This window comes from Aethalodelphis obliquidens, unplaced genomic scaffold (genome assembly GCF_003676395.1).
Source record: "Aethalodelphis obliquidens isolate GAN/ISIS:26980383/991018 unplaced genomic scaffold, ASM367639v1 scaffold1, whole genome shotgun sequence".
NCBI lineage: Eukaryota > Metazoa > Chordata > Mammalia > Artiodactyla > Delphinidae > Aethalodelphis > Aethalodelphis obliquidens.
This window is the reverse complement of record NW_020837945.1, coordinates 5,654,760-5,670,138: the sequence shown is the minus strand read 5'-3', so window position 1 is coordinate 5,670,138 and position 15,379 is coordinate 5,654,760. Positions and strand designations below refer to the sequence as shown.

The 15,379-nt window shown below is 44.1% G+C and overlaps 1 protein-coding gene across 6 annotated transcripts in view; it reads left to right on the top strand.

Annotated features, from left to right (window-relative positions):
- IGSF5 (immunoglobulin superfamily member 5) overlaps nt 1-14,312 on the top strand; it is a 43,296-nt gene extending 28,984 nt beyond the window's left edge. For 4 of the 6 annotated variants that reach the window (XM_027093457.1, XM_027093744.1, XM_027093521.1 and 1 more), the window contains 4 exons: nt 1,457-1,481; nt 4,741-4,853; nt 6,035-6,108; nt 13,307-14,312. In XM_027093457.1, the coding sequence (XP_026949258.1) occupies nt 1,457-1,481; nt 4,741-4,853; nt 6,035-6,108; nt 13,307-13,402 (308 nt within the window). In that variant the 3' untranslated portion in view covers nt 13,403-14,312. Of the gene's footprint in view, nt 1-1,456; nt 1,482-2,288; nt 4,718-4,740; nt 4,854-6,034; nt 6,109-13,306 lie in introns of those variants that run through there. The other 2 variants (XM_027093665.1, XM_027093591.1) reach the window with 2 other exon arrangements.
- The last annotated feature ends 1,067 nt before the right edge of the window (nt 14,313-15,379 follow it).

Below are 15,379 nucleotides of genomic sequence, written 5' to 3'. Positions count from 1 at the left end.
GAACATTCTATTTATTTGGACTTCTGCATCTCTCAGGCTTTTGTCTGTCCCACGCCAGCCTAGTAAGAAGGTTTGTGGCCACACAGGATGTGCACCAGGGAGATTCTCTGATTCTTAGCTTCCTCATTTACAAAATGGGGCTAAGTCTTATCCTATAGATTGGTTATGAGAATTAAGTAAATTAACATAATAAAAGTTTGTATGATCATGATCTGTCCTAGATTTTATCCTTCATTTAACTTTGAAAAGTTGATTCACAATGGCCGCTACACTTCACCTTGACATAAATGTATAGGATCCAGCGAACACTTGGATTGTCCCATGATAATTATTTCCATGCTTACAAATATTAAATAGCAAGTGTTTTAAAGAGTATTTTAAAACAAAGCTCTGCTTTGTTGGTGCCTGGAGAATTCTCAGTACTCTGCCTGGTTTGCTGGAGACTGACTGAGGACGGCTGAGGACCCCACTCAGCGTGGCCTGGAGGCTTTGGGGTCGAAGCTTCACGGGAACACTAGTGACATTCCTCTATTACCAGAGGGACACTAGATAATCTCTCCCCTTCAATTCAAATAAGATTGCTTCTGAGGTTCAATTTGAAGTGTGAATCAGCGGATGTTGTCAGAACTGCAAATAAGTGAGAACATTATCCAAAAAATAAGGAAAATGAATATTTTTTTGATCTTGATAAAGCTTGGGATGGCTAAAGTGCAAAGCACACTGGCTTTAGTGCCAGGTGGATGGGGGCTGCTGTGTGTTACTCCCCATTGTGAAATGCTAGAGTCCCTCCAGTCCAAGAATCCATTGATGAAAAACATTAGCAATTTAATGAGAGCTTTTGGGGTGTGGACACAACTGTATGAATTGATAACATTGGTACATATTGATTGAAAATGTATTTCAGAACAAAAGAAATATAGTGCTGAAGCAATGAAATTCCTTATCTGTTAAAGACATGGTTATACTCTTGTAATAGTATCTAGTTTGTTAAAAATATGATGATGCTAACACCTACCTCTCGGGTTGTTGTGACGATTAGATGAAATAACACCTTGCATAGCACTGGCATGGTGCCTGAACAGGTAAGTACTGAATGACTGACAGCACGGACTGGGAACACAGAGCATCTCTTTATGGTGAACAGTAGAGTCTTTATAACCTCAGAAATTAGATTCAGTACTCACTAAGTACTTACTGGGCACCTACTATATTTCAGGTACCCAAGTATCACAAATACTTACATTTATGATAGTGAATAGCGAATTCTGCTTTCCTTAAGCTTGGAAGTCATTTGATAGTTCACTGTTGGGAAGCTTAATATCTATTGGATCACAAACACTCAGTAATGTGAGTATTTAAAATCAGGGGACCTAGAAAAATTGATGAGATTTTATTTTCAGAATAACTATCCTGATTTTGCTAATGTGATTTTCTTCTTTTTTTTTTTTTTTGGCAGAATCTAACTATCAAAGTGAAATAAGGTAAGTTTGAGATCACATCAGTTTTCTGAAAATAAAAAACAAATGAAAACCAACCAACACAGACACACAGAGCTGTGGGATTTTAGGATTATGTTACTCAAAATTAGGTACTAAAAAGGGACAACTCTGAAAAACACATATGCCAATCACAAACTCATAGGGCAACATTAATTGCAGAATAAAATAGGTGGGTTCCTACTGCCTAAGTTTGACTTGCTCACTTAGGAAGGTGGAGTGGAATTTAGTTGGTGTCTGGCATTCGCAACTCTTTCCACAAGAGGACACTCTGTACTGTGACTGTTGGCCCTCCTGCTTTGAGTCAAGGCTAGAGATGTGAGGGCCATTTCAAGGATGTCAAAGAACCAGGCAGAGGTCCTGCTGGAATTTTTGGGGTGGTACAGACAGTGAGACCAGCTGGGTGACTAAGGCAATGAAACCGAACAGGCAGACAGATTAGGAGTGTTCACAGCTCACTGTTCAGGGCGGAGGGACAGAGAAATTCCTGCCATCCTCACGGCTGTCCAGAAGTAACTGCAAGCACTTTTAAGGTAACTATGTCAAGCACTTACTAAAGCCAGTTTCAATGTCTGCAATATTTACATAATTATAAATACACTCAGGGGAAGGATTTTTAGACAGTGGTGATTTTGTTGGGAGTGTTAAAACCCCATCTACTTTTCAGTATTTTATTAGATAATTTTAATATGTGAAATGTTGTGATTTAAAATATCTTCTAGCTACGTGTGGTGAAGGACGATGTATGTAATCATCATGTAACAGATACCATCCATTTTCCCTCGACCCCAGTCACTCCCTGGTGATAACGTGGTTCGCTTTCTCTGAGGATGCCACAAAGCAGAAATCTGAAAATGCACCTCCTTTGGGGCCTGACTTGGGGCAAGAGGAGAGGAAGGAAAACTGACCTCTGTAATTATACTGGAATTTCTCTCAACTGCTATCACCAGCAGGGTGGCGGTCTGAATTCTTCTGTTCGTCATTATTGACTGTGTAATGTCAATTCTATTCTCTGGGATCTTAGGTGATTTCAAAACGTGGTACAGTGATCAACAGCTATTCAAGGCAATGGGTAGAGAACAGCAATAACAATGGCAATAATAATCATGACACAAGTAGCGACAGTAAGAGCTAGCATGAGTGCCTAGCATGCGTGTCAGGCTATTTTACACTTGGTGGAGGTTATCTTCCTGAATTCTCCCAATGATTTTATGAGACTATTTTTCCATTTGGTAGATGAAGAAGCTGAGGGGTATAGGGAGGTTAAGTAATGTGCTCAGTATCTCCTGTCCAGAGAATGGAAGGGTCTGAATGTGAACCAGCTGACCTTGCTCAGGGCCTGAGCTCTTGTCCGTGTGCAGCTCTTACCCTTAGATCCAAGTGCATTGGGCCCAGGGAAGAAAAATGGGGCAGCTCACTGGGGCCCCTGTGTTGTACCTGTTTCCCCTCCCACTAGGTCAACAGTGCTAACTCTAGCTGCTCACAGATTTCTACTGCATTAAAAGAACATATATATATATATATATTTCGTATATATATTTTTCCTATAGGATCAATGCATACTTATTTTAGAAAAAAATTTTTAAGTAAAGATAGTTTATAAAAAATGGTTTTAAAATCACCCCTAATTCTATTGCCCAGAAGTAACTGTTACCTAAGTACGTATATATTTACACATATGTGTGTTCACCAAGATACACACACGTATATGTTCTGTGAAATTTGGATCATAATAAACATCATTTAATATCTTTCTCTCCTCACTTGACACTATTCTGAAGATTATTTCTGTTGACAAATACTTGCCTGCAATGTTTTTGTTTCATTTGCTTAATAAAGTTTTTTATTAAAATATAACTATAGAAAAGTACACAAATCGTGAGTACGTAGCTTGATTAATTTTCATAAAGCATGTGGACCTGGACTGCTGACGCAGAACTAGGACACCCCCAGGACCCCAGCCCCTACTCAGGCCTCCATGAAATCATCTGCTGCCTCTTCCTCAAAGGTCATGTCTTCTGACATCTATCCCCACATCCCCAGAAGTTAGAGTTGTATAAACTTGATATAAATGAAGTCATGTGATATGTCTGCCTTCTTGAACTTCAGGCTGTGAGATCAATCATATTATTGAATGTAGATGTCAGTGGTTTCTTACTATATAATACCAAGTAAGGGGTATATAAGCAGTTGATTTTTCCATTTTACACTTAAAGGGCATTTGGGACTGTGACGAACATTACTGCACTAAGCGATCTTGTGTGTGTCTTTTGGTGACATGTATACCAGTCCTCATTCCTGTTTTGTATTCTGTTGGGTATAATCTATTAGTGCAAGCTGGGTCATAGGACAGGTATGTGTTCAGCTTTAGATGATGTTACCATACAATTTTCAAAGTAGGTGTAGCAGTTTACACTTCTACCAGCAGTGTAGGAGAGTCCTCACCTGTAATAACTTTTACAGGTGGCATGGAATTCCACTTTAGAGATGCATTGTCATTTATTTTACTAGTTCCCTACCTATGGCTGGGCACCTGTGTTTACACTTTTGCCAGTATAAATAGCTCATGAATGAACATTCTTTCAGATAAATCTTTGCACATACCCTTGCGTATTTCCCTTGCTTATTATGATCAATTCTTAGTGGTTAAGCATAAATATTTAAAAATCTTTGGGTATCCATTGCCAAACTTCTTTCCCCTGGGAAGCTGCACCAACTTCTGCTTTATTTCAGAGGCAGGCATACTTCTTCTATCAAGGACCAGATGGTGAAACTTTGGGGTTTTGGGGGCCACGTGCTCTCTGTTACAACTACTCAACTCTGCTGCTGTAACAGGAAAGCAGCCATAGACAATATGGAAGCAGACGGGTTCCAGTAAAACTTTATTTAAAAAAACAGACAGGGAGCTGGATTTGGCCTGTGGGTCATAGCTGGCCAGCCCTGCTTTATCTGGTCACTGGTGTCTGAGAGTTGAGTACCAACCACCAGGGGACTGGAGTCTATGGACCTATCATGATAAAGTTCCATTTCTCCCCATAAGAGGAGTGTGCGAGACACAGGGCATCCACACGGCCGTGCTGGTGGCTGTGAGGGTACATCCCGTTGCTAGCCACCCTCCAGAGGCCAGTGCCTGAGCGTCGGCCTTGTGGTGAGTGCATCGTGTGTGAATGCTCTGGGTGGAGTAGTGAGACACGAGCGTCCATTGCTGATTAACATTTGGCTTTTTCAAATGGTCTAATTCTAGGAAATCTGCAAATATGAAGACAAACAAAGACATTTCTGGGACAAAATTAAAAAGCGGGAATGAAAACTATGGCTACAGTTCAGATGAGCCATGGACCACAAGTCAGTGGCCAGGTGGGTGCAGCGGAAAGATCTGGAAGAGAAAGTGTCCGGAGAGAGGCTGACCCATCAAACACCGGCTTCTGAAGGCGGCTGCCTTAGTGGTTGGCGGTCATTATTTGGGGAGTAATTTTTAGAAGAAAGCGACATTCCAGAACTAGAAATATTCTAGGAGAAGATAACAGTCAAAACCCACCTATTTGTCTAAAGTTTAAAAGAACTCGAGGTGGAAATCTTAAGAATTTTTTAAAAATAATTTTTTTCTCAGTGTTTTCTCTCTTTTTAAAAAAATGCTTCTACCTTAAAGTGTGAAGAGGCATTTGAATACATCGAGGGTAACTGCCCCCAAACTTCAATTAAGTCTGAAATTCAGCAAGAAATCTTTTCCTCTTCAATCTGACAGTCATAAGGTGGGGGGGGGGTGTCTCTGAAACCACTGTCACTAGTGAGGGACAAGGGTAGTATCTGAACCAAGATCCTTTTGAAAGCAGTTGAGAGAAAGAGAGATGGTACAAATTACCCCTTAGCGGTTGGGGAGGGAGACTGGCCCTCACAAGTTGCCGGCAAAACAAATTCCAGAGATAGAGTTTTGGTTAATTGATTCTTACCGAGAGGCTAGAAAACTTTTGTTACTGAGATTGGGACTCTATTCTTGGCAACCCCATAATTTCCATTTTTCCGTGGCTGTCTCCTATGTACATTCCAAATTGTATGCTTCAGATTTAAAAGAATTCCACAAAGCATAGACAGTTTCCTTTGATAATCTGATCAAAGCCTCTTGCAGAATTTCCTGTGATAGAATATTTATTCATTAATATTTTATATGATTAATTAAGTAGCTTGACCAAAATCATGGCCCAAACTGAACCTCTCTGGCTCCTTTTTTTCCCCTGTGTTTATTTCCCTCGACGAGCCATTAAAGCAATGGATTCATCTTGTCTCTGGATGAGACTAACCTGTCAAGAAAGGAATCGATTTTGAGTCCTTTTGCTATGTTTTTAATTTCATTAGAAAGATAAAGTTCTAAAAATATGTAACCTCAAGTAAACTTAAAAAAAAAAACCGTGTGTGGTTACAGATTATTGATGCCAGGGGTACTACTTAAAAGCAAAGGTATTTCTTTATGGATTGGAATTGGTAGAATAGGTAGTGTGGTTTTGGTCACTTGTGACTCTAAAATCATTTTGCTGTTGCAGAGACTGCTTCTCTCCCTGCAAAGTCCTCTGAATCCAGTGTTCCAGAACAACGTGTCAGTAGGCAACCGTATCAGGTGATTCAGACATTCTTCTCCCTTTTGGACTTTTTTTTTGCTACTTAAAAACCCTTCCCCTATGGTAGGTGATTACATTACATTCATGATGGACAAACGTGGCCTTTGCTCACCTCCAAGTCAACGGGCCAGCATGGAGGAATGGGGCTGGGACACGGAGTATCTCTTTGTAGTGGGTTTTTTTGGGAAAGACCAGAAGTTCAGTTGGGGGCTGGTAATCTTGATGTGTCAGTTAGACGTCCACACAGAGGTATGGGGCGTGCAGATGGATGTGTGAGTCTGGGGCTCCAGGCAGAGGCATGATCGCAGGTGTTCCTGGTTGCTAGGCAACTTTCGATGGACACCTCCTTCCAAGGGACATTAAACATAAAGAAAACCATCCATTAGGAACCGTGAGGACACCGTACGTTCATTTTCCAACACTGAGTTAGCATTGGTTGTCACTCATGAATGAATTAGAGTTCATATGCAGAAAATATGATTCTTTATATCCAAAAATCATATTAAACAAATGTGCATATAACCAGGACCATTTTCTGGCCTGTGCATCTTCAAAGGAGAAGTACTGGGATGCGATTCTGCCATAATGTCCCCAGTGGCTGTTTTCCCCATTTAGCTTTTGGGAGAGCCAGACTCACAGATTGGGCTTCCGGCAGTTTGCTGGATCACGTGGCCTTGGCTTTGTTCTGCCTTGGAGTTGCTACTGGCCTGAGGAGCTACTGCTGAGCGTGTGCCTTCGAAGCCCCATCTTTCCTTCCTGGCGTAGATGTTCACTTGAGTTTCCAGGCGGCTCCAGGCTGTAATATTTCTTTCTGCGGTCGGGATTCAGCTCCATACATACAGCTTGCCAGTGACGTGTGCCTCCCAGGCCTTTGGGGGGAAGGGGAGCTTTGATTGTTGCTCAGCCATGTATCGGGAGGAATGAAATGATGCTATTAGCGGCAACCAAGGTAGCCAGGCGGGAAGACGTATGAGGGGTCTTCACAAAAGCAGATGGGCCTACGTGACAAATTGTGAGCCCCTGGTACGAGTTCAAGCTACTTCCTCAGGCTGGGTGGCAGGAAAATAGAGACATAAAATTCTTCCCATCAAGGCTGCTCTCTTGGGCACATATATCTCTTGACTGTAGAGATGCAACCGTTTCCCCTTCGAAGGGCTGGTGGCTTGACTAAGAGATGGTGGGCGAAAGGGAGTAATTGCTGGGCTGTGAAGGGTGTTTCCTGTCAAGACCCCCCGACTGGACCTGAGTGGGGAATGCGGTCTGATGAAGTGGCTCTCTCTTCCCCAGCGCCAAGCATGGTCACTCCAAGAAGACACTTAAGCCAATCTTTACTTCCGTGGCCTTTCTGTGGTTACCTTTTTCTGTTCTGTGTCTTTCCACCTGACAAGCCACAGTGCTCAGGTCTGCAGTGGAGGATGGGGCAGGTGGGGAGGAGATACAGAAGAGGGTCATGTCAGTTGATTCCCCTTGATATAAATGAGGAGAAAGGGGAAGTCTGGATGCATTTGGATACAGGAATGGAGGATGACGTTTGGAGCTCTGAATGGGTGCTCTTAAGCTTGAAGTGTTGTTTTGAAAATATACAGGGAGAGAAATTTAAGAAGTTTCTGCTACTTAGACATGTAACCGGTTAAATAATCTATTGGTGGAAAAAGCACAGTGGCCATTGAGCTGCTGGGCCCTGGGGGCTGGTAACACACATATCTGTGTTTCTTGAAGTGTTTGTAAGGCTACTAGGGAAGCAGGGCATCTTGGCCAGAGCACCAGGGTCCTTAAGAAACAAAGAGGATGAAAGGAAGATGAACCGTTTTTGCCTGAGCTAGAAACTGACAAAGGGTTTTTAAATAGCTGGATTTTTCTAAGCGAGGGAACTTGGACAAGCACATTTATGAAGAGGCCTATCTTTGGTCATTAAGCAAAGGGTGCCTTGCCGGTGTGGGCCCAGGCACTGTGTCCTGGATGCCCATTTGAAGAACCTGAACGTGAGAGGTACTGTGAGCTATGCTTCCCGTGAGGCACTTAAAGGAGGAGGGAGCAGACAAATATCATATAATATCACTTCTGTGTGGAATCTAAAAACATGATACAAAAGAACTTATTTACAAAACAGAAATAGACCCACAGACACAGAAAACAAAATTACGGTTCCCAAAGGGGAAAGGGGGAGGAGAGACAAATTAGGAGTTTTGGATTAACAGGTACACACTACTATATATAAAATAGATAAACAACAAGGTCCCACTGTATAGCACAGGGAACTCTACTCAATATTTTGTAATAACCTATGAGGGAAAAGAATCTGAATATATATACATTGGGGCTGGCCAAAAAGTTCATTTGGGTTTTCTGCAACATCTTATGGAAGAGCCCGAACGAACTTTTTGGCCAACCCAATATGTGTAACTGAATCGCTTTGCTATACACCTGAAACTAACATGACATTGTAAGTCAACTGTACTTCAATTAAAAAAAAAAGGAGGGAGGGAACAAGATGGTCAGTAGAGGAAAGGGCTGGGCCTTCAGTAGGTCTCTTCTGTGTCCTTATTCCAAAGAGGACATAGTCCTGCATGTCATCATCTGGCCACTGAAGAGCCACCAGGTGGTCAAGCCATAGCTTGTAGAAGCAGGTCCAGGCGACCCTTAGCCAGAGGTTCCTTTAGAACTTGCCAAGGCCGGGCCTGCAGCCCAGCCTGGTCTGTGTGGCCACGCCCCCTGCTGTGCAGGCTCATGCGGACTTTCCTCGGAACCCCTTAGGCCACAGAGCAAGGACAGTGCAATTTGTGCTTTCTTTCCTCATAAACTTTCTCCATGTGCAATGAGCTTTGCTCCCTGGAGGGCCCAGGACAGGAGAGCTCTTCAGAGCCCCGTCCTTTGTCCTTTCATCCTGCCTTCCTCTCCACTTGTCTCCGTGTGGCTCATTTTGTCCACTTTGCCGTCCTTGCTGCTGTGGGGTGTGGCCACCCACGTGGGCCTCAGGGGCCCAGAGCAGGTGCCCAGCGAGACTCCTGCCTGAGAAGCTGGCTTGTTAGAGCTCAGGGTGGTTGACTACAGATGACACAGTTTTGCAGAAAATCTGCGCTAGGCTCAGGTCCCGAAAAACCTGTCAGTTAAACCGAGAGAACTCAAGCTGTGAGTCAGCCTGCAGCAAAAGCGCAGCCCAGGCTCCATCACTGTGGAGCTGGTTGGGTCAGACGCAAGTCCTGTGGGCGGAGACAGGGTGTGCATGACAGCAGCTAAGGCTCCTGCTCTGGGTCAACAGGTCTCACTCAGAGCAGCGCCATCTTGGCTTTGGCAAGTACAACAACTCACAAGTCCGCGTGTGCGTGTTCTCTCCACGCTGTCTCCTCTTCTGCTCGGCTGGTGTCTTGTTTGCCCTCTGCATCGCAGGAGGTCGTACGTAGTGGACGGCCATTGACTACACACAGTCTGGCACAGCATTCATTCTGGGCATTCCTTACACAGTAATTCTTCCAGCGGAGAAGGTTCTCAAAGCCCAGCATTGTGCTGTCACCAACAGGGCGACACCAGGAGCCCGTGTGCCTACGGACTGATCACCACAGTGAAATCATGACAAAAAATATTATTTGACAAACACAGATGAGGATGCAACATTTTGTTTTGAATCCCCGAAGAAAGATACATGATTCCAGGTCAAACGGCCATTTGGCTCCTTTGTAATCTTGGTCACTTTGGGTTTTCTTCAAGGCTCTCTCGTTCAAACATGATCCAAGAAAGGGGAAACCCGAAGGGCCTGACTCATCGCTGTGGCCTTTGGGATGTCCAGGCTCTTGGCCCCCACCTGCAGACTTCCTGTCTCAGTAGAGCTGGGGAGGCAGCCTGGGCATCTCTGCCTTTTAGAGCCAGCTGAGGGGGCTCTGACACGTGGCTAGATTGAAGGGTTATTGGCTGCCTTATAGTAAGATGGCAGTGGGGCTTGCAGGAGGGGAGAGTGCGACTTTGCCAGAGATGGACTTGCCTACTTTGTCATTTCACCCCATCCAGTACTTATGATTTGCTTAGAGTCCCAAAGCATTCATGGTAACCACACTGGGCAGAGGCTGTACTGGACCTCTCCCCGGGGTTGATGGTGCCTGTACTCTTGCTGACATCATGTGGACTCCCTTACAAGGAGAGAAGGCCCTGGAGTCTGTGGCCGTGTCTGCTCAGAGTTGCGCACAGTTGCTGAGGAGAGGGCGGTTTTCGGGGTCACTCCCACCCAGAGTTCCACCACCTGTGTCTACATCTGCAGGCTGCAGAGAGCCTCTACACGCTGCATCTTCATCATGCATTGCCAAGTATGATTTAAATTACATCCTATGCTCAACAGTTACTAGAACAGGAGCCTGGATTCTTAATGCTTTAGGAAGGGGTGAAACCCCGTCGCCACGACACCAGCCCCCCATGACTCTCGCTCCTCCGACATCCTTCCCGTTAAGGTCCGGAACGCCAGAGGCCCACTCTGCTGTGGGGAAGGGCAGCATGGATGTCGTGGCGAACCTCTTTTCTCAGATCTCCAGTTGTCTCCCGACGCTTTCAGTGCTGACCGTCCTTGAAAACGTCAGAAGGGGTGAGGGCTCAGCTCAGGGACAGTGTCATCAGGGATAGTGTCATCGGGGACAGGCTGTGGGCTGGAGGTTGGCTCCATAGAAGGCCAGCCACTGTGGTCAGAGACCACAGGGGGCCATGGCTGATGTAGGCCAGGTCCATTGGGAGTTGCTGGCTTGTAAACCATGGGAAGACGCCCCCACTAGCCGCCTGGAGCACCTCCCATGCTCATCCCTACCTCTCAGCCCGCTGCCTTGCCAGGGTGCCCCGTGAACTTGGGGCTCTTTACCAGAGGCTGAGATGGAGAATCCTCATTCCTATAACCAATGGGCAGAAATGCGGGAAGTGTTTCCTGTATCCTGGGTACCAAAGAATGCTCACTGAGCGTGGAGGTGCAGCCAGCACCTGGAGACACACTTATCTGGGTACCTGCTCATCGAGCCGTGGTCCTCAGTACAGGGAAGCCCTTTGGGGGCGGGGGGAGGGCTTGTTAAAGTGCACACTCCTGAGTCTGTTCCAGAATTTCTGGATCAGAATCTCTGGAAGATACGACCGAAGAAAGGGCATTTTTACCTTGTTCCCCAGGCAATCTGCTTTAAGGAAATTGTTTTGTGGCTCAGCGTGAAAACAGACATGTATTGCATTGTTTCTAAGGGAAAGTCATTCTGAGTTTTGGGGATTTGCTTACATCTGTGCATTTGGAATGATCCGTGTTCACAAACCCACTGCATGGCCCTTGTCACAGAGCATGGAGGATCTGAGATGCTTGTGGTGGGGCTGTGATGAAGATCAAATGGAAGCGTCTCAGCACCAGAATATTCCATAACCACATGGCACCATAGCTGAGGAACACTTTTTAAATCTCCCATGTTTTAGGTGGGTCTAAGGCACATCACATTCAATATATATGAAGGATAGAAAGAGGATTTGGGGCTGTAGAGACCCCAGATCATGCACTAAATTTTAAGAAGGCTCAGAAGGTAAAAAAAGAGACTGATTTTACAAACTGACATAAACCAAAACATGGCGCTTTTCTACACTGATTATTTCTATCCTGACTGCATCTCCAGTTAGGATATATAACACCGACATTATTTCTGTTGGTGAAGTACAGATAACGCAGGTGTAACTGCCCACGAAACACACTGGCGCAAAACTGATAAATAAAATCAGAAATTCTTTCTGAAAATTACAGTTAATGGGAAAGGGAAGCACCTTTTATTTTGATAGGAAGTCATAGGGTTTGCAAATATTTTGCATCATGATGAATATTTCAATCAAACGATCCACCTTTTCCTCTCCTGGACTCGCTGTCAGTCCATTTTCTGGTTATTTCAGGCAATTCTGTGTCTTTCCTCCTGACTCTTTCAGTTTTGGGGGGTGAGGTTATGAATAACTTGAAACCTGGAGGATGTCTCCCCTGCTAATCTTTTCCCCACTGAGGTCAACAGAAATAAACTCTTGATAAACTTAGAAAACAACAATGGTTGGTGCAACCATGTCACGGGGACAAAAGGCAAACGACAGCAAATATCCCAGGCATCATCACAGCAGAAGCACCGCCTTTATGGTGCGATGTACCCCATCAGACCTGTGGGGCTTCATCCTTGTGTGATGGGGGGTCAATGAATTAAAACCACGAGTCAGCGTGATTCCACCCCCCAGACTTGCTGACGTTCCATTGTGATGTAAATTATTTATGGTGCCCAGTTACATTATTTAAGATGTTAAATGCAGCTCGGGTGCCCTGGAGTCTGAGTCAGCATTCTCAGGGTGGCAGGAAAATACGCTGCATGTATTGTATTTTATTTTAATTATTTATTTATGTTTTATGTAAAGGACTGATGACTTTTAATTAATTAATTAATTTCGTTTTGGCTGCATTGGGTCTTTGTTGCTGCACACAGGCTTTCTCTAGGTGCGGTGAGCAGGGGCTACTCTTTGTTGTGGTGTGTGGGCTTCTCACTGCGGTGACTTCTCTTGTTGTGGAGCACGGGCTCTAGGTGCACGGGATTCAATAGTTGTGGCACACGGGCTTAGTTGCTCCAGGGCATGTGGGATCAACCCGGACCAGGGCTCGAACCTGTGTCCCCTTGCACTGGCAGGCAGATTCTTAACCACTGTGCCACCAGGGAAGTCCACTGCATGTATTTTAATAGGGCAACACTCTTCCACAGGCATTGGCCCCTCAGAGGAGTGAGTGGTCTGCTTGGTAGTACATTTCAGAATGTAAGAGCCAGGAACACTGTCCGAGGAGACAGGTGGGTGATTGACACGGAGTCAGTTCTTCAGTTTTGCTCCTTTCCTTTAGAAAGAAAGTGTGCTATTTAAAGAAGGTTAGAAATATTTTACATTTTCACACAATGGTGAGAATTTCCATAGGAATATTGAAAAACAAAACAGTGAATCTTTACTGTAATTTGCCTTCATACAAACACTGGATTCTTTGAATTGGATCGCTCTTCAGGCCCTGTACTTGGGAAACATCTGCGGTGTGTGTTATTGAAAATCGTAGAGGAAGGACCTGTGTTAACGTTTGTGCTCCTCTCTGCACCCTCGTTTTATCTTAGCTGACGAGTTGAGCTTCCTTCTCAAGTGTGCCGTTATGATGATCTCAACCAACTCAATCTACCCTTTTCTCTCTGTCTCCAGGGATCTGACCAGCACCAGCTGGGCCCAGCAAGTCGCCCACAGGTTTCCTTTAACGTGGCCAGTCCTAAGAAGGTCAGGAATGTGACTTTGGTATAGTACAGGCATCCCTTTGGCTCCACACGGCACTTGGCTGATGACCTACATCGCGACGATATCGTCAGTGCTCATGATGATGTCATCCCTGCTCATGATGATGTCATCATTGCTCACAATGGTGTCGCCATTGCTCTCCATCATCCTATGGCTGGGCTCCAGCTTTGCCAACATGACCTAGAAGAAGCGATGTTGGCATCATCGGAATGGATATTTTATAGGGACGGAAGGAATCCATTTTCCCAGCTTCTAAAGTGGAATTTGACTTTTAAAATGTTTTGAGATTTCAGTGAATTCCATAGTTACTAAGTAAAAGCTGCAAATTCATCATGATCGTGCTTCTCATCACTCAACACTCCTGCTTGCTGACCCAACAAATGGTAGATAAGTCTACATCCCACCATGACACTTAAGAAGTTTTTATTATCTGAAATCCTATGAAGTGATATTTATGTATGTTTACTATGTGGGTATTATTGCATATTATCTGTGAAAAAAAGAGGATAAAAATTAGGATCAATCAGACATCTAAAATTGCCCAGAATGGGGAGCTCCCTTATGGTCCAGTGGTTAGGACTTGGCGCTTTCACTGCCATAGCCTGGGTTCGATCCCTGGTCAGGGAACTAAGATCCTGCAAGCCACGTGGTGTGGCAAAAAATAAAAATAAAAATTGCCCAGAAAATCAGAACTTATAGGTTATAAGTAATTTTAAATTCTAAAGCTAATGTGCACCTTGAGAAATATCTCATTATTGAATATTGACATGAAGACATTCATTTTTATCTGCTCCCTCATCAGTCTTGTTCTCTTGTCCTCGGATGAGTTAGATGTGGATTATGTTTTGTGGGGGACATACTCCAGCCATGAAAAAACTGGAAATGGGAAATATGTTCTTTCATAAATAAAAAGGAAAACACCAAAAAACTTGTATTGCTTTTCTTAACTCTTTACTATTCAGGGGGTAGTTTAAAGAATCATAGAGCTTAGGAACCAAGAATTTTCCAAGAAACAAAACAGAGACCTCTATAAAATTTTTTTTCTTTTTTCATGTAGAGATTTTCAGTGTATTTCGCTGTCCACCCCATCACTTCATATTTAACGTAGAGGCTAGTATTTGGCTGTGCTCTGCACTGGTTGGAACAGATTGCTATGATGGTCAGTAATTAGCAACTGCTCTGGGCCCCAAGGCCCAACCATGCTATTGCTGAAGTGGAATTCAAATTTTTTTTTTAACATTTTTATTGGAGTATAATTGCTTTACAATGGTGTGTTAGTTTCTGCTTTGTAACAAAGTGAATCAGTTATACATATATCCTCATATCTCCTCCCTCTTGCATCTCCCTCCCACCCTCCCTATCCCACCCCTCTAGGTGGTCACAAAGCACCGAGCTGATCTCCCTGTGCTATGCGGCTGCTTCCCACTAGCTATCTATTTTACATTTGGTAGTGTATACATGTCCATGACACTCTCTCACTTCATCCCAGCTTACCCTTCCCTCTCCCCGTGTCCTCAAGTCTATTCTCTAGTAGGTCTGCGTCTTCATGGAATTCAACTTTTAAAAGTGTTAAGATTGTGGTGAATTCCTTGAAGTTACCTGGTAAAAGACACACATTCATCGTGATGATGTTTCTTATCACTCCACACCGCTGCGTGCTAATCCAGTGGTAGAGAAGTTATACAGGCAGACCTTGGAGATGTTGCAGGTTCGGTTCCAGAACACAGTAATAAAGCAAGTAACAGGAATGTTTTGCTTTCCCAGTGCATGTGAAAGTGACATTTACACTATACAGTAGTCTATTAAATGTGCCCTAGCACTATGTCTAAAAGACAACGCACAGACCTTAATTAAAAAATATTTTCTTGCTAAAAAATGCTCCCCGTCATCTGAGAGTTCAGTGAGTTGCAGTCCTTTTGCAAGAGCCACATCAAAGATCACTGATCACAGGTCACCATGTCGATTGAAAAAAGCTGCACAGCC